This window comes from Laccaria bicolor, genomic scaffold, assembly GCF_000143565.1.
Source record: "Laccaria bicolor S238N-H82 LACBIscaffold_18 genomic scaffold, whole genome shotgun sequence".
Lineage (NCBI taxonomy): Eukaryota > Fungi > Basidiomycota > Agaricomycetes > Agaricales > Hydnangiaceae > Laccaria > Laccaria bicolor.
This window is the reverse complement of record NW_001889889.1, coordinates 168,035-185,305: the sequence shown is the minus strand read 5'-3', so window position 1 is coordinate 185,305 and position 17,271 is coordinate 168,035. Positions and strand designations below refer to the sequence as shown.

Genomic DNA, 17,271 nt, shown 5'->3' with positions numbered 1-17,271 from the left:
TCGAAAAGGATGTTCCCAGCGGATGAACGTGTGGCTATTCTTGCCTTGCAGGTCATGGGTCCGGCGATGGCGAAGCTTGCTGAGGATGAGAGTGGGAGAGAGATGTTGGAGAAGGCGGTGGCGGAGGCGGGGGGCAGGGAACGCAAGACAAGTTTTGATTCAAGAGGAGAGATCATGATGGTCGATCGATCGATTTTTGATTGGGGACGAGAAGAGGAGTACGTGTACGAGGGTCAGGAGTGGGATGATGAATTTCCAAGTGTGCCCATTGTGCTTTCGATCGGTTTGGTAGAGGATAGAGGAGTAACAAAAAAATAAGCCAACAATTTAAAAAAGATCGCCTCTGGGCGCCCACAAGTACTTGTCTGAATCATAAACCGATAGAGGACCAAGCAGGGCCCTTGTGACGAGGGGCACTCAAGCTTTAAGACTCAAGACCTTCTCTCGACAAGCATTCTCTCTTCTTCCTCTTCCTCATCCCCGTCTTCCTCATCCTCACTGTCTTCATCCCCTTCTTCATCCTCATCATCACCGTCTGTCTCTTCCTCCCCCTCCTCATCATCATCATCCTCATCCTCGTCACCCTCTTCCTCGTCATCATCACCCTCTTCCTTCTCTTCCTCACCTTCCCCCTCCCCCTCCTCCTCCTCAAGCCCAAAAATCTGCCACAACAAATGAACCCGCCCAAAAGGCCTCTCACTCCCCAACAACGTCGCCGCAGCCTCATACCGATTCTCCGGCCTTTTCACAGCCTCACATATCCCCTCGTACGCACGCACAACGCGGACCAACGCCGCGTGGTGGATCTGCGTTTGGAGTTTTGGTGTGTTTAGTTGGGCGAGGCGCGGAGAGTGGAGGACTTCGAGGCCTGAGAGCCAGAGGGAGAAGTTCTTGAGGGATTGATGGAGGGATTGGGGTTGGGTTGTTGGGTTGTGGGAGAGGGGGTCCTGTGGTTTTGTTAGTAAGTGAGGAGGGGAGGTGGGAAAGGAAAAAGGGGAGACGTACGTCTTTAGGATGGGTTTTGATTGTTTCTGATATTTGGAGAAGGCCGGCGTCGTTCATGATGTTTAGATACTGTAGTAATAATTCAAATTCATTAGGACCGAACGTATAACGCTGGCGAAAAACAAACGTACATGTTCATCGGTGAGCTCTTTGACCCTTTCGTCAATGACCCCCTGGACCATCGCAAGCTTCACGGCGGTGAACGAGAATGACTCCAACACATTCTAAAGCCCCTCAATGATCAGCATACCCCACCCCTGTCGAAAGGACAAAACTCACCTGGACAAAACACAAACAATTCAACACATAAACCGCCCGATCCCACTTTGCCCTCGCCCGCTTCTTCTCCTCCGCCTTGGCAATACACGACTCAACGAGCGGGTCCACGATCACGTCTAGGACTTTCTGGAAACCCGCTGTGCGCTCCTGTTCGTCTTCGTCGCCTAGTAATGACGATTGGTAGACTGACATGACTTCTTTGAGGATCTGGGCTTGGTCGAGGATGGCGAGGGAGGGCGTTAGTGAGGGGTCGTCGAGGTCCTAATGGGCCGTGGTTAGTTTTGAGGAAGAGAGGCAAGTAAGGACGTACGAGGGAGACTCGGAGAAGAGCACGGCTTTGTGCTTCGATGGAATCGTAGAATACTTTGTAAGCGACGGCTGTAGTTCTAAAAAACAGTGGTCAGTCTGGTCGATGGGTTAAGAAGCAGGGGCTTACTCTTCCAAGGTCACAGTGAGAATAGCCTGTGGCCCAACGGTCCTCCGCATGGTGACCAAGTAAAACTGGAGGAGGTTCGCAATCTTGTAGGAAACGATACTGCTCTCCTGCGACCGTACCGTCTGCTGCACTCTAACCTTCAAAATCAAAAAAAAAATGTCAACAGCCGCACCACACACCCAACCCAGGTTAGAGTAAAACCCACCTTCAACGGCACACAAAGCTTCCCAACCGCCAAATCCATCAACTCCTGCACCCAATCCTCTTCCTCGCTCTGCCCTTCAAACACCCTAACACTCCCAACCATCCTTCCATCACTCGTTATCCCAAAAAGACTCTCCAGGAACTCCCGCTCAGCAGCGATAGCTTGATGTACCCACGCGAGCATGTCACCTACGTACCGCATCGGATCGTGTGCGTGCAGCTCGATGGGGCGGGGTAGGCCAGAAGGGCCGCCTCGCGTGAGGGCTGTGATGAATGAGGAGAGGAGGGTGGTTTGTCGGGTTTCGGAGAGGTATCTTAGTGTTTCGCTGTAGGATTAGGGTTAGCAGGAGCGAGTGATCATGAAGAGGGAGGAGGAGGGGGGTAGGACGAACGTTAGAAGTTCAGGTCGTTTTCGGAGGCGGGAGATGGCTTCGCGCATGGTTGGGCTTACTTCGAGGTGGACTTCTCGTCCCATTTGTCGGAACTCGTTCGATGTCCACCGGAGAATCTTTTCGAAGCCTTGTTCGAGGTAGGTGGAGGTTGAAGCCATTATGTCTAGGCTGCATGTGTCTATGTCAGTACGGCCCAATAGCAGGGGACGACGGAAAGACGATCGTACCCAGCTTTTGTAGGCCCATCCTCGCCTGCCATCAACACCCTACAATCTTCCCTAATCCGCTCGGTCTTTCCCATAGCGTCGAAGAACCGTTCGCTAACTGGCACGTCTCTAGACGTGATAGCTTCCACTTCGCCCTCGCTGAGCGTGAATCGGGCGAGGAAGAGCGTGATGATGGACTTTTTATCCTCCACTTCACGCCTATATCGCTCCGTCAAAAACTCGATAGTCAGATAGATGGTAAGAAGGGCTCACCGTTCGTCTCGTAAACTACCAGCACGCTCCAGGAGCATCTGGCTAGCTTCGTTACTTAGACTGAGTTGCTTTTCAGCTTCGTCACAGCTAGCCTGCATGGCAGCTACGTGTTTCTGCAGATCGCTCAGTTTCTGTAACATATGCATACCCTCAGCTCATTGAACAAGGGGATCGAAAAGGAAGAAAACAGACCTGGTCCACCTCCATGAGAGCCTTGACGAAACGCTGACTCCCCTCCATCAACTTATTCTCCATACCCTTCCTCATGCTCTTCCGCGCCCGCGCAGCCAACTCCCCTGGGACCTCCTCCTCTACCTCCACCACCACCACACCATCGCCCTGTCTGCCATCCTCAAAGTGTTCTAAATCCCCATCTTCCAATATAGCAGCCGTCGTAGTCTGCGCTTCCTTGCCGTTACTCACGTTCCCCGGCGCATACACCTCCGAAAGGGTGCCCAGCGCCTCCCTAGTGGCCTGATCGTCAAAATTGGTGCTGAGGACTTTGTATAGCCTCTGTGAAATCGGATTGCGCGGTTGTGGTGTCCATGAGGAAGAGGAGGCTTTGCGGTTTTGTGTTGTTGGTGTGGTGAGAGAGGGAGAGATGGAAGCCATGAAATGTCACGCTGTGATCTCGACTACATGTAGAAAGTACAAGGAAAGAGAGCGTAAATGACTAGAATGATATGAAAGTGAATCGTAAGTAAGTGAGTACGATATCGGTATGTAAGTATGTAAGTATTGAATATTGAATGTTCCAGTCCTCCGGTAAAAAGTAGCAAAAGATCGAAAGCAAAAGTCGACGTCCAAGTCCAATACAGTTCACAAACAGTCATTATGAATCCTAAAAAGCAAAGCGTGAATCGTAAGTCCAATCAGAGGCGCGTGCGTGTTCGAACATCCACGAGGTGTCCATCATCACGTCCCCGTACAAGCAGCAGTCGGCACAACCGCAAACGTCGCAATATACTCATCCGGATACGTGCACCCCGAAACAGCCGTAACACCCTTATCCGTATCCTGGGCATTAAACCACCCATCAACGCTCTTCGTAACCTGCGCAGGCGCACCCGAAAAGCTCTGCGGCGGCATCGTAATCAAAGGCGCCGTATTCGTATACGTAGGCAACAGCGTCATCGCCACGTCCAAATTATTCAGCGTCGTCGGAGGCCAGGGGAAGGAGGCGGTGGATGACGCGGGGATGGTGGATGGTGTTCCGGTTTGCCATGGTAGATACGCGGAGAAGGATCCGGCGGGTGCTGAGAGGGAGGCGCATTTGCCTACGGCTACCCGTGGATCGGTGGGGATCCACCCGTTGCGGTAGCCGAGTTGGTAGGACCAGAGGGGGGCTTCGATGTTTCCTGATACTTGTGATGCACCGATCTAGTAAGTTGTTCAAATGTCAGCTTCGCTCGTAGTGGAAGGGAAGAGGAAAAAAATTAACCTTCCAAGTCCAGAAGAACCAGTCACCAAGCGCATCAAATTGGGCTTCGATGAAATTCTGTACGCCAGCTTTCATAGCAGCAGTATAACTCGCCCAATTATCGTACGTATCACATCCCGGCGTTAGCGCCGTGCCAGTCACGCCCAACACGAACAGCCCACAGTCGTTAGGGGAGCCGGAGAATTCGCCTCCAACGCTGACGCCAAAGTTCTGCCGACTACAATCACAATCACATTCATCAGCACTCCAAATTTGGGGAATCCAAGGAAGGTAGCATACCTATCATCAACCCGCGGACCAAACGCAGCACACGCCTCGGCAGGCCACTGTCCACCCGGCTGACCTTGGGCCCCATTCACATCCAAAGGCTGCGGGTTCGCCTCACCCGTGAAAGAGAAATACGGGTGAGTGTCCATTAGAATCCGATCCGAACCCTGTAAGTATCCAGTCCACATCGTTCCGGGCAGGAAGCTGTCGTGGATCGCGATGTACTAAACAATCAAAACTTCAGGCTCCAGCACCAAAAGACGAGAAAAAGGAAATGAAACATACCGGGCCATGTCCCGCCCCCTTCCCAGTAATATTATTCCTAATCATATCATGAGCCTCCAGATAAAAGCTCGTCAACGCATTGATTCCAATCGACTGCTCCACCGCCTCGTTCACAATCCCAAAAATGGGTATGACGTCCTGATACTCCGGCTGCGAGATAAACTCGGTTATAACTCGGATGTAGTATAAGGTTCGTTGGGCGTTGGCGAGCCCCATGTTGCCTTCTAAAAAGTTGATTTTGCCTCCACTGTTCAAGGAAAGTAGGAGATAAGCGGCGTGATAGGGTGGAAGAAAATAGCAAAGACTACTAACCGACCAGAATGATTATAGCCTATGAAAAGTTTCAGGACAAAGTTACATGAAAAATCTGTTGATAAACGCACCGTTTTGTGACCCAGGAACGGTATGCAAATCGAGGTATATCCTAAGACCGTATTTTCGTGCCCACTGTACTGCTTTCAAAAAGTACCTGCAACGTTCCTCAATCAACTAAATCGATAAACCGATGATGAGAAGGTCTTACGTCCATGCAGTTTTTGCGAGGTACGGTTCCCCAGGCCAGGTCTCGACGGCCCAAAACGGTATAGGCAAGCGAACCCAGTTAAGTCCCGCGCCTTATCAGTAGCATCAGTTAACGATCAACACCAACAAAAAGTTCAAAACTTACCAGCGATCTCAGCGAAATCTTGCTCAGTCTAAGCACCAAAGTCAGTCCACACCCCACAGATAATAACAACAACAACAAAAGAAAACTCACAATGAACGTATCATAATGCTGCTCCAACTGCTTCAACCCCCCATTAGCCGTATCAGCCGCCATGAGCGTGCTCAACGTATACTCATCCACCGCACTAGGATACCTCTGATACAATGACGGGGAAATAAACGGTTCCAAAACGAGCCATCCACCAAGGTTCACCCCGTATACCCTGTTTTGGCCCCACACCCATGACGTGTTGAGGGGGGGCGTCCACGAGTTTGGTTGCGCGTTGTTGTTGAATGGGTTTGATGGATCTTGGACCCCTGAACGTGACGTCAGTGGTGATGTGATGGAAGGGGACGGGGAGGCAACTTACAGAATCCACCAAAGGGGTTAGTGTACGTGAACGTCGTGCCGTTGGCTAACGTTACCGTGGAGCCATCGCCGCCCGTCTGTTACGGAAAGAGAGTCAGAAAAAAAAATTCAGACAACGAACCAAGAAGGACACTAACGACATGATTCCCAGCCTTGCCCGTCGCAGTAGGCTTCGGAGCAGTCCCAGTCCCAGTCGGCGATCCACCCGACGAACCAGCACTCGCATCAACATTATCCTTCTTTTTCACAACCGTGAAATAAACGGAAAGAACGATCACCAAGACGATGATAAGGATCGCAGCCAAGACGCCCAACCCAATCATCAACCTCCGTTTACCCCCTTTTGATTTTCCTCTCGACGCGGTGGGTTCCTCAGTCGCTGAGTCGCCTAGAGCCTCCTTATCCTCAGGCTCTACCCCCGCCACGCCACCCGCAGCCAAGGCAAGTGGTTGCTCCTCATTCGAGGCATTATTACTTGTCGGACCACTGAGAGCTTTTAGAGAGTCCGCTGTAAGAGACGAGCGTTCAGACAGCAGGAAGGCGGGCGCAGGACCTAGGAAGTAATCGGACTGGCGGAAGGGGGGTAAGTCGCCTGATTGGGGAACAGGTGAATCGTCTGCCGCTCGGTTGACGATGACGGGCGGTTGAGCGCCCTGTGGAAGGTGGTCAGAAGCGGTGGCGATTGGCGGTGAAAGAAGGTCGGTGGACCCTGGCGCCAAGTGGTTTGCGGCCGCTTGGTGGTCGACAGCCGTATCCTCGTAAGAGGACGGTGGTGATGAGTGTTCAACAGAGGACGATGGTAAATACTCTTCTTGCACAGCAGGGGCGGCGTGCAAGGATGGTCGGTCGTCGTGACTCTGTGGGACGTCGTCACCCTCGGTGGCGGTGACATTTTCCTCTGTCAGGGGCTGATTTGAGTGCGTAGAAGCAGCGACGACATTGTTGTCCATGTTCATGGTCGTCGTCTGGTGATCGTACGACGGCCCTTCAGACATGCTCACGACGGCGAGAAATGAATGAACGTTGGTGGTGGTGCCAGGTGGTGGTCGTGGAGAAAGAACAACAGAACGCTGACAGCACAACCGAAGGGTCAGGAAGTGACATTTCGGCAACTCGCGGTCCGGGACTCTATTTCTATTTCTGGGCAGGGCGCAAATCCTATATTTTTAGTTCTTATCTCTACTCATAGCCCCTTCCCGATATCGTTGATTTGCGGGCGTAAGGAACTCCTTCGAGTCGTGACACTGGACTGCGACAGGAATGGCTTCTTGAAACACCGACCTTGATATAGAGGTGCCTCGAGTTGGCCTCGAGGCTCTTCCCCCACAGCCTGTTCTTGGCACTGGCAGTGCTATGGCCCTCCGCTGGATACCGAGTTCATCCACACTTGGCTTGATAACTGGTGACTCGTGATCAAGCTCAGCCTTTCTTTCCTGCTTCCCCCGATTGGCGGTTTTCTGAGTCCGAGTAGTAGGAGGGCGCGTCGGTATAAAATGCTAATACCCGACTTACTGGTATGCTATTCCCTGACATTTTCCTGACCTTCATGTGCGAAAAAGCTGCACTTGTATCAAGATCTGGACTGTGTTCCATTAATTCTATCCAAAATTGCAACAAATTTGTAAATAAATTTGTCTTGATCTGTTTTACATAGATTTATCCCGTAAAGTACTCTACTTCCTAGATGCACATTTTTGGAGAAAGAAAATTAAAAACCGGTGGGCTCTTGCATATGGCAAAAGCCCCGTCAAAATGCCTCTCGGGAATGGCCGCTGTCAAACTCTCGTGACTATGTGACACCTATTGCTTCCCATTACTTACTATAAGGCCAATCGTATTTTTCCGACAAAACCACGACGAAATGGTCACTTCTTTGAAGGGCCAACTGGGAGAAGGGTGGAAAAGCTACGGTGATTGCATAGTTCGATATAGAGGCTGACCCCCACCTCCTTAAAATCTCTCCTCTCCCTTAATTTCCTTGGTTTGTCCTTGGTTCTTTTCCACATCCGCGACCAGAATGCCCAACTGGAAATCACTCGCAGAGCTGCAGAACGACGCGGTTGCGTTCGTCAAACTCATCCATGTTCTCTTCGGGGTATACGCGTGCGTCTGTTTGTTTCTACGCATAAACTACTTGGCCTGACTGCGACCTCAAGATACGAATGGGTCCTTTCTTTAGACTTTGATTTCGGTTTTTTGTTGGGAAGGAGGAAATTCCGTTGGCCGATGGTTGTACCTTTCTACACCATACCCCTCGGACTCTTCTCATCATCATCCAGATTTTCTACTTCGCAAACAGATATCTCCTTCTTTCTGCCCTGGTAGGGATGCAAGTCGTTGAGTTCTTCTTTTAAAAAACTGCTAAGCTGACCGGCGCAGCCCACTAATTCACAGCATTATTTCCGTGGATGTTACTTCGAAGGTCTCTTGCCAGGCCCTATACACTTTCAATCAAATTGCAGGCAGTGCTGCAATGGGTCTAGCAAACATCAATCTTTCGATCCGAACGTAGTTTACATCACTCCATCTTCACAACGTCAAATTAATTCCTATTAAAGGATGGCGATATGGTCGCAAAATAAATACATCATTGGTCTCCTTATCCTAATCACTCTCGGTCACTGGTCCTTGATATTACAAGGTAGATACGTTGCTATAAAACCCCTGTCTTGGTCTGAATCTTCTTCTGACAGGTATCCAACTGAAAGCAACCTGGGTCGACGGCTTGGGTTGCGTCATCACCCAAACGAACAACACCATCCTCGCCGCGAACTTCATCTACTCAATGTGTTTCGATTTTATCGTCCTCGTGCTCAACACTTACAAACTCCTCAAATTCAATGACAAGACGGCGAATCTGCTTGGTCGGAGCCGACTCAGTCGAATGTTATTCGAGGATGGGTTGATCTTCTTCTCCATAGCGTAAGTTGATACAATTTCGCTCCAGCAATAAACACCTTACCTATCCGCCCCCTTTCAGGTTCCTGGCAAACCTATTCGCAACCGTGTTCATGCTCCTTGACCTTAACCTGATTATGACTGTCATCAATGTCCCCGCTATCATTGTCTCCTCCGTTCGTCACAACCCCGCCCACCCTATTAATTATCGTTATGAACACTTCATCTAGATCGTCGCATGCCGCGCGGTTCGTCGCCTCACAAACTTCGCCAACTCAGGTCTGGAAGTCCAGTAGGCCTCATTGCTCTGTCGCTATTAATTTCCTCATTCTCGAGATGAATAGTTTTGATACTGTACGTTAGAAAAAGTACAGACGTTTGGAAACAAGAGAAATCAGAAGAGAGTTAAGTATCATATCATTTCACATAAATTTTACAAGTCCCGGAATCATTGTTTCACTTCCAGGGTGACAGACAGCGCAGAGTCAGCATTACTGCACTGTTCTGACATAACTGTTTCAATGTTCGATTCAAAAAAGCGTAGAAAACAATAATAGTGAGCCGCCAATGAGCCGCAGTAATAGGGATAATTATACCGACTAATGTAAACTAGGTACATACATAGGTGCGATGTTTCTAAATAAATCCACTCATGAACTTGAAAAAGCAGCCGCTTGAACATTGTAGAGTTCCGCATATCTACCATTCTTCTCAATCAATTCCGCATGAGTGCCTTGCTGAACTACTTTCCCTCCATCGATGCATCTGTCTCCAAGAACATTTAAAATCCTTAGAAAACGAGTGAACAAGAGTAAGGTACCCACAAAATCATATCAGCATTTTTCACGATGCTTCCAAACCGATGCGTCACAAAAATCATCGTCTTCCCATTCCCGATCTCACGAAAACGTTTGAAGAAATCACGTTCAGCCATAGAGTCCAACGCAGATGTTGGCTCATCCAATATCACTAGTTTAACATCACCATGCTTCACCCGCATAAATGTCCGCGACCTATAAAGTAGCAAAACGTCAAGAGCGAAATCACGATATATTCACGAATAAAACGTACGCGATAATCCGTTGCCTCTCACCAGCAGAAATAGTGATATTACTCAAAGCGGGCGAATGGAGATCCAATTCCCTGAGCGCAGCGTCCCCAATTTCTCCATTCCCACACCCGCGCAGACTCTGCCCGAGAACCCGACAAGGATTCAGAATGGCATCCTGCCCTAGTCGTTGAACAACGTCATACGCCCCCCCAAGCCGCGCGGCTTCCTCGATCTTTTCAGCAACGTCACTCAATTCGAAGCCACAATCATCCAACCCCATCAATATATTCTCGCGTAACGACACGGGGTAAATATCTTCGGACGATGTCATGAACGCCATAGAACGGCGCAAATGGCGGCTATCATATTCGTGCACGGGATGGTCGTCGATTTCGATTTCACCCCCGCATGCACACGAGAGTCCGGCGATGAGCTTGAGGAGGGAGGTCTTGCCGCTGCCGTTGACGCCCACGAGGACGACTAGTTGACCGGGCTCAATGGTGAGGGAGACGTTGCAGACGCTGGGATGGTTTTGGCAACCTGGGTAGTGGAATGATACATTTCTGGGCCAAAGAATAAGGGAATAAAAACTGCGTGGGTGAAGTTACAAAGGCTAGCACGCACTTCATGGATATTTTCATTCCTTTATTTGAGCTGAGAACGGGGTCAGGATACGTCCGCGTCGGTTTAAGTATTCGTGAGTTAGACTGGATGACTTTGAAAAGCTTCTCGGCTTTGATCATAATGTCCCAAAGGGGGGCTGGGTCGCCTGCCCCTCGGAGACAGTCAATACTTTGTTTTAGCGTGCAAGTGATATATTGGAAAAGGACCATCTTCAACAAAGACGCCGGAAATGACGAGAACGAAAGGAATAATGCATAAAGAGCCTGAGGGCCGATAAGCTATGTTTTTACGCCAGACGCAGAATAAAACATACCATAGGATAGTCGATAATCAAACTGCGCATGAAAGACCAATACCAAGGTGGTTGAAGATAACAAGCAAGGTTTAATGTATTCGCTCTTACGACCCCAAGTGAGTCGGACGTGTCCTTGAATTCTGAAAAGGTTATCAGATTAAATTTGATTCATTTCAGGCAGAGAAAATACCAGTTTGTAGATATGAACTCAGCCCATCTTTGGCGATCGTTTGTCGATAGTTTTCATCGAATATCATCGTATAAAGCGTTCCTAGCCGGTGGTAGTGCTTATTCGTCGTCCAGAAAGTATAACCTGTAGCATTAAAGCATGAGCGGTAAAACTCCAAGTAGATAATCTAAATGACAGCGTACCAGCTCCTCCGACGCCATTCGACGGAGCCAGAAACATGACTCCCAAAAACAAAACACAAAGTGTGGACAAAATTTCCGCGTCCGGACTGCCCGTCTGTGTGATAATCCGGATAAGGACAAAGATTTCGGCGAAGAGGGTGATGATATTCTGTATACGCGTCGAGAATTCGTAAACGAAATCCCATCCAGGCGTAATTTCGCCAAACGCCCACGGTTGGGGTAAAGACGCCCGGGCCTCATGATCTATAACTCCATTAATTTTCGCTACCATGTAGTAGTCCGACGGAAGCGGAGTTACCTTGAAGGTAGGACATGTCCATACTGAGGCTGGCTTGTAACAATGTCAATAGAGACGAAGGTATGGCGCGGAATTAGCTTACCTTCTGCCATGCGGGGCAGGAAATGGCGTCTAAGATAGCCTCCTATGATATGTTTCTCATCGTCACTAAAATATAGATTTAGGTTTTAGATGTCATTCAATCAGGCGTGGCGTACATGACTTTCTCAACAAGGGCCGTGATCAGCGGGATTGATAGCCAGGTCACGACTAGTGATTGGAGTAAAGGGCGGGCTTCCTCGGCCAACCAATCTCCCGAAAGGCCCGCCTGAACCTATGCAGAAAGTAACACTCAACCAACAGCCAGAGTCCAAAGAGATAATAAATCGCTCACAAGAGAAAGCACCCGATGTCCCATGCACAACGAAAACGCAGGCGCTAAGGACATCCACAACAAGGACGCAAAATAAATTGTAACCGCCACCGGCGCCATGTTGAATAACTCCTGGAATAACCAAACAGAAGCGCGAGTGCGACCATCCATAGCCAGGACGCGGAACTGGAACAAAGCTGTTTGCAGACTCGAAAAACCCCGTGGTCGGGGGGCCTCATAAGCGATCTCGAAAATACTCCACTTCAAGCGTCGCACACGGGACGATATTTGAGGGGAAGTAGGATCAGATAGTGTGAGTTTAGAATCGAGGGTTCCCATAACGGGGTTTATGGGAGTATAAGTAGTCGAAACTGGCAACTGTCAAAGGCTTTATAAGAGGCGATCCGCTCAACTATCAGGAATGGCCAAGTACGGACTCGGAGTTACTGGACATTGGCAGCGTTGTGGGCGACCATCATCAGATGTAATATTCGTCCCGGCGTTGAGGTGGTGGGTGAAACTGTGGGCTCCATCGAGGATACAGGTGGCGTCGTCATCAGGCCCAGTGTCGGATATGGGAGACAGGATTCTATTCGAGAAAAGAACATAAATTAACCATGACAATGGATCCGGATAGAAATGCCATGCCAGGAGCGCCTACAGATCGATATTTATAACATTGTCACTTCAAAGCGCTAGTAGCTGGCGGCGTCAGCCAGTCAAAGAGTTTCAGCGAGCTTAATTGGAGAAAAATGAACGTACGTTGTTGGAGGTCGGTACGGCGTTGTGTGGCAACCGTGGGCGTTGAAGGTGTGGTCGATGCAAGTAAGACGACAGGGAATACCAAATTGCCGCAAGGCGATACCTGAGTCGGCTGAGTGTAAAATAAAGACGTGATAAATGAACCTGTATGTTTCCACACCCGGCTGAGTTCGGTTATGCAATTGCGTAGATTGTGGGCGTACAAAACGTGCTGTCGGACTATGGATCTACGACTTGGCGGAGATAAGGGGACCCGGCCACTATTTTGCTCTACTCGCGAAATAGTAAAAAGGTAACCTCGTGATACATATGAATCGACTCGCCAGCTGTTTCCAGGTGTCCTGAACACATTTAGTTTTTAGGGGGTTTGAGATGTGAATACACGACATATACGTGCAGAATTTGAGTTTAATCGGGACTAGACCCATAGTTTATCGACAGCGTTTTTTAGAAAGTTCCAGATCTGTGTCATTTAGAAGTGGTTGAGAATTTCGGCATCCGGGAGAAGTCAGACATGGACCTACCTCATGTTCCCTTTCTCGCAGTCTGAGCATCCAACTTCTCCAGCCACCCACTTATCAGCCGCCACACCGTATATTGTTCCTCAGTCCATTCCTGCCGTTTCTCTATGAGACACGACGCACACAACCCCTTCGTTGCCCAATCAATGGATTTAATCCTCTCCAGAGTTTCAAGGGGCTTGTAGACGCCATCATCCGCTAATGCAGGCGTAATAACGAGCGGCATCCACATGTCCGCGAACACATCTGTGCAAGCCATATGTGCCGTTGTAGCGGGGGTGAATAGTGTGGGGGTAAAGTGGTCGATGATGTGGGCCAAGAGTCTCCGGCAGAGCCAGGCGTCGGATTCGGACAAGATGCCGCAGGTGTGGTCCTCAATAGGGTCCACCGTAGGGCCCTTGTCAGCCCTTTCCTCAATGTCGAAATTCGTGGTGGTCACGAGGCTGTAGAACACGGCTTTGCGTACCTAGACTTATATCTCTGTCATTGTCAATGACAATGAAGAAGGTGCTACTCACTAATGGAAGCTTATACTTTGTAGCCAAATTCAGGGATTCGTGCAGGGGATGAAGAAGCGAAAATGATTCGGGGTAGGTTGTAAACATGGCTTCCAAGCTCTCAAGGGCAACAGAATGGATGTTTGGGAAGTCTAGCTGGTTAGGACTTGACGCACGAATAACCGAAGCTACACGTTGGAATGGAAGATTTCGACCTAAAGGGCTTGGCAACGAGAAGAATGAGCTTTTGGAAAACAAATCCCAGGTTCGTGGGATTCGAAGAGGGGATGATAACGATTGGAAAGCATGGTGGACGAACTTACACATCATGGTACAGGTGCCCAAGCAATGCCTCCACGTCGTTCGCACTGACGTCACGTTCCACGTCCATGTAGATGCACATCCCATCCGCTATCTTTGCTACGTTAGAACCCACAACGTCATCCGCGGAGTATTTTGCGATTTTGGAAGCGAAAAAAAGGGAGTGCCGGGATATTAGTGTGCGGTGGACTTTGAAGAGATGATTTTGAATACGAAAGACTAATGAACCATCATGAAACCAGTAGACTTTGTGCTGGGTAAGCCCTTCGCTGGCGATTGTGGCAAGGATCGATGGGTTGGACATTGAAGTAGTGATGAGTCAAGCAAGGTTGCTGACGAATGTGTGTAAGATAAGATAAGATGTGATTGAAATCTTGACTCAACTCTGGAGAACTTTCAAGCTTAACCTAGGCTACTATCCCGAGTTGAGGCAACTTGAATACATGAATAAAAGTAAGCGTATCACTATACATCGGCTGAGCTCAATGGTGACATCGAGAAATAAGCAACTAAATATCCCAACCCCACCATTAAAACAGTGACAATCAATCGGTATGCAAGCGACGTGTCAAGCTGGCTATACAAAGCCCGCGTAGGGAGCCAAAATCCGATAGGAGAGACGACCAAAACAAACGCGAGAATAAACGAGATGGATAGGGTCAAGGCGCGTACAATGTAGGGTTTTACCCTGCCATCTTTGCAAGGGTGAGCTTGATACAGAAAAAGCTTAAAATTCTACTCACACAGTTAATGGAGCTGTTGGGAATATCTCGAGAAAAAAATGTTGGCCATGGAGAAGCACTGGATGCGCGGTAAAAGACGGGATCTAGAGATTGTCGAGAGACGCCTCATCCAACGGAAATCACCAAGTATGAGGTAATACGTTCCGAGGAAGACCCACATTCCTCCAACAGCGAATAAAATTGTAGACGTGATTGCAAGTGTCTTGCAACAGAGAAAGTGGATATCATCCAAGAGGGCTGGCAAAGGAGGAATATTTCTAGGGGGAGGCTGCCACTTCCATAAAGGAAATAGAGCAAGTAACGAGAACGTTGTCCAGATGGTTGTTACGACCATTACGAACAAAAACACAGTCGAAAATCCGATAAAAGAACCTCCTGAGTTGGTCGTCAGTAAAAATCTATTGCCGCGGTTGTAAAACATCCAACCTGAGACAAGAACAGGCTGATAGTCGGCCACGAAGAAGGCTGGCCACACATCCGCTGAGCTGTCTTGGTACATTTCCAGACAGTAAGTCCTATCAGCGCGAATGAGTTCGTTTTCGGGGAAAGAATGTGGGACGGTACGTACATTGAGCTAATGATGATTCCAAAAATCCAATCTATGGTATTCGCTGCGATTTTGAACCCGCCATTGGCAAGCGTCGCTTTTGTGAGCCCAAAAATGACCACAGTGACAGTTACAAAGATCTTGTTTGCAGTGTCAGAACTTTGCCATGATGGGGTTCCGTCCTCAATGCATCCAACGTTGGCTTTCTCAAATTCTTTGGAAATTTCGTGCCGGAGTAGTCCGTCAGGAAGAGCCATTTCATGCGTTGTGTTTCTGGATCTTCAGATTTGTATAGTGAAAGAATGAAAAGGCTGTGAAAATGGATCAGCATGCGCTCAAAACCATAATTTATATGCACAGTACTTACAAGAGGAAAATAACGATACTGGCAATCCATTGGAGAGTGACGGAGACGATAGTTGTCCCAATGAATGAGGTAATTGCTTGGGCAATCCCAAAACCGATGGTGGTGAAGAGCACGAGAATATCATATAAAGTGATCCGTGGGCGAGGAAGCTCCTTCGTAAAAATAGACCCGTGTCGCGCAGCGCTCATGTGATGGTTGTAGTCAAGGGGCATGCAACCGAGCATCCGGCCATTTCAACCATACCTATGACCCCGTGAGAACTAATACATGAGCACACTCCAGTCACATCGTGTCACGCTGATATTATCAAGCCAGATTGTAATCTACGCCTTTACCGTCTCTTCTTTCCAGTTGGTCCAACAACACTAACTGTTGGCGCTCTTTCTTGCTTCAGATCCTCCTTCAGCATCTCGATGTTATCGCTTCCGGAAAGCCATTTGACGGACTCGCCAGGGCAAGAAATTTGTATGCCTCATTCTGAAAGGTTTTCGGGTGTCGTAATTAGAAGGATGGGAATTGGTTGGACAACAGGTTTTAGATCTGGAAACCCTTGGCTTCTCTGGAGTCTGAAACATGTAGTGCCACACCAATGCTTGAAGAAAGACCGAGGATGTGCAGTAACTGTGAGGGTAACATCAAAATTGCAAACATCACAACGAATAATGTGATAACAGTTCTGATCTATAGTGGTCAGAATTTCGGGAGCACCAGGCAATCTAATAAATAGCCTTTGGGATCGTGAGCGGAACAAGTGCTTTCGGCATGAGCTAGAAAAAGAGAGAAGGTGGGGGAGGATAATGATTTCATCTCTCTACCTACTGGAATACTGTGGCCACTTTTTTATGACAGGGTCTGCTGAGGGTCTAAATCTGAGGGTGCAACAAGTGTGTTAACGTTGCAGAGTATGTATAGCACGATACAAGCATGATCAAGTAAAGATAAGGTGCAAGCGTGACAACTAATTTGGGCGGCACGTGATAAATCTCACGGGGTCATAGGTATGGTTGAAATGGCCAGATGCTCGGTTGCATGCCCCTTGCATATTCCCTTGAACCCTGGTTGTTAAAAAAATGAATGACGCTGCCATGTGAGTGCTTACCATCAAACATACGAGCGCCACCTAGAGGAAAGCCGAAGCCTTAGTTGCCCATAGCTGGGTCTCAAGATCTCAAGGCTCTCACCTTGTATTTTCATGCGACAACTGCCAGGAGCCTTTGAGAGTGGTGGGCAAGTTTCATACTAGGCTGGGCGAACCACAGGCGGATGATTACCTCAGCGCTAGCGTCAGATTTTATGCATTTTATGTCCCACGCCTCTGATCTTGCCCTGCTTTCACACTGAATTTCAGAACTTCCGACACGAGGTATGGGTTGCGGGCATATCGGAAGTGGATTCAGTAAGTGGAGAGGGTAGGAAGGACATAGACGACTTTTCCCACCTACCTCAATTCTTATTGTGTCAACCAATGAGGCCTCTTTGTTCTTTGGTCACTCCGTGTCTCTAGGAGAAATTTGCCTCCCAAACTTCGACTAACATTCGGCGGGCACGTTTTAGCACGCTAAAACCACCCCGGCCACCACGTCACTCCCGTTGACAGATCATCGATCGGCTTCCTTGCTGTCAACTTCCCTATCTTCCCATCTCGAGGGTTAATTACGCTAGCCCTCTCACGCCGTCGCCCAATCCGCCACCGTCGTGCGTGTTTTTGTGTCCTTGTACACGCATCGCTGTTGTTGTTGCGTTGATATCGGGCGGCCGAT

General features: G+C 48.9%; 6 protein-coding genes across 6 annotated transcripts; 1 reads left to right on the top strand and 5 right to left on the bottom strand.

Moving 5' to 3' along the window:
* Positions 1–255: 255 nt before the first annotated feature.
* LACBIDRAFT_190965 (uncharacterized protein) lies at positions 256–3,407 on the bottom strand (the record flags this gene model as incomplete). The annotated part of the gene is made up of 12 exons (XM_001882732.1): positions 256–947; positions 1,006–1,074; positions 1,137–1,229; positions 1,285–1,545; positions 1,604–1,670; positions 1,721–1,857; positions 1,926–2,250; positions 2,317–2,484; positions 2,544–2,741; positions 2,796–2,926; positions 2,988–3,086; positions 3,126–3,407. The coding sequence occupies 12 exons, from the start codon at positions 3,405–3,407 to the stop codon at positions 432–434; spliced, it is 2,346 nt and encodes a 781-aa protein (XP_001882767.1). The 3' UTR covers positions 256–431.
* A 303-nt stretch (positions 3,408–3,710) lies between these two features.
* LACBIDRAFT_190947 (glycoside hydrolase family 5 protein) lies at positions 3,711–6,477 on the bottom strand (the record flags this gene model as incomplete). The annotated part of the gene is made up of 11 exons (XM_001882731.1): positions 6,001–6,477; positions 5,865–5,940; positions 5,546–5,811; positions 5,456–5,483; positions 5,312–5,402; positions 5,172–5,257; positions 5,101–5,119; positions 4,789–5,035; positions 4,549–4,727; positions 4,237–4,453; positions 3,711–4,175 (listed from the first exon to the last, which is right to left on the bottom strand). Exons 1-11 carry the CDS (start codon positions 6,184–6,186, stop codon positions 3,711–3,713), a joined length of 1,860 nt encoding a protein of 619 aa, XP_001882766.1. The 5' UTR covers positions 6,187–6,477.
* A 1,403-nt stretch (positions 6,478–7,880) lies between these two features.
* Positions 7,881–9,057, top strand: LACBIDRAFT_299969 (uncharacterized protein; the record flags this gene model as incomplete). Its single annotated transcript, XM_001882849.1, has 8 exons — positions 7,881–7,966; positions 8,020–8,092; positions 8,143–8,192; positions 8,243–8,371; positions 8,422–8,504; positions 8,557–8,785; positions 8,844–8,937; positions 8,992–9,057. The coding sequence occupies 8 exons, from the start codon at positions 7,881–7,883 to the stop codon at positions 9,055–9,057; spliced, it is 810 nt and encodes a 269-aa protein (XP_001882884.1).
* A 354-nt stretch (positions 9,058–9,411) lies between these two features.
* On the bottom strand, positions 9,412–10,377 carry LACBIDRAFT_251146 (ABC transporter; the record flags this gene model as incomplete). Its single annotated transcript, XM_001882730.1, has 3 exons — positions 9,412–9,526; positions 9,586–9,730; positions 9,876–10,377. Coding segments are annotated over 3 exons (762 nt in total), but the record flags the coding sequence as incomplete, so codon positions are not given.
* A 2,663-nt stretch (positions 10,378–13,040) lies between these two features.
* On the bottom strand, positions 13,041–14,158 carry LACBIDRAFT_299967 (uncharacterized protein; the record flags this gene model as incomplete). The annotated part of the gene is made up of 3 exons (XM_001882729.1): positions 13,041–13,502; positions 13,555–13,777; positions 13,857–14,158. The coding sequence occupies 3 exons, from the start codon at positions 14,156–14,158 to the stop codon at positions 13,041–13,043; spliced, it is 987 nt and encodes a 328-aa protein (XP_001882764.1).
* Positions 14,159–15,274: 1,116 nt separating this feature from the next.
* On the bottom strand, positions 15,275–15,735 carry LACBIDRAFT_299966 (uncharacterized protein; the record flags this gene model as incomplete). Its single annotated transcript, XM_001882728.1, has 2 exons — positions 15,275–15,455; positions 15,512–15,735. The coding sequence occupies 2 exons, from the start codon at positions 15,733–15,735 to the stop codon at positions 15,275–15,277; spliced, it is 405 nt and encodes a 134-aa protein (XP_001882763.1).
* Between the last annotated feature and the right edge of the window lie 1,536 nt (positions 15,736–17,271).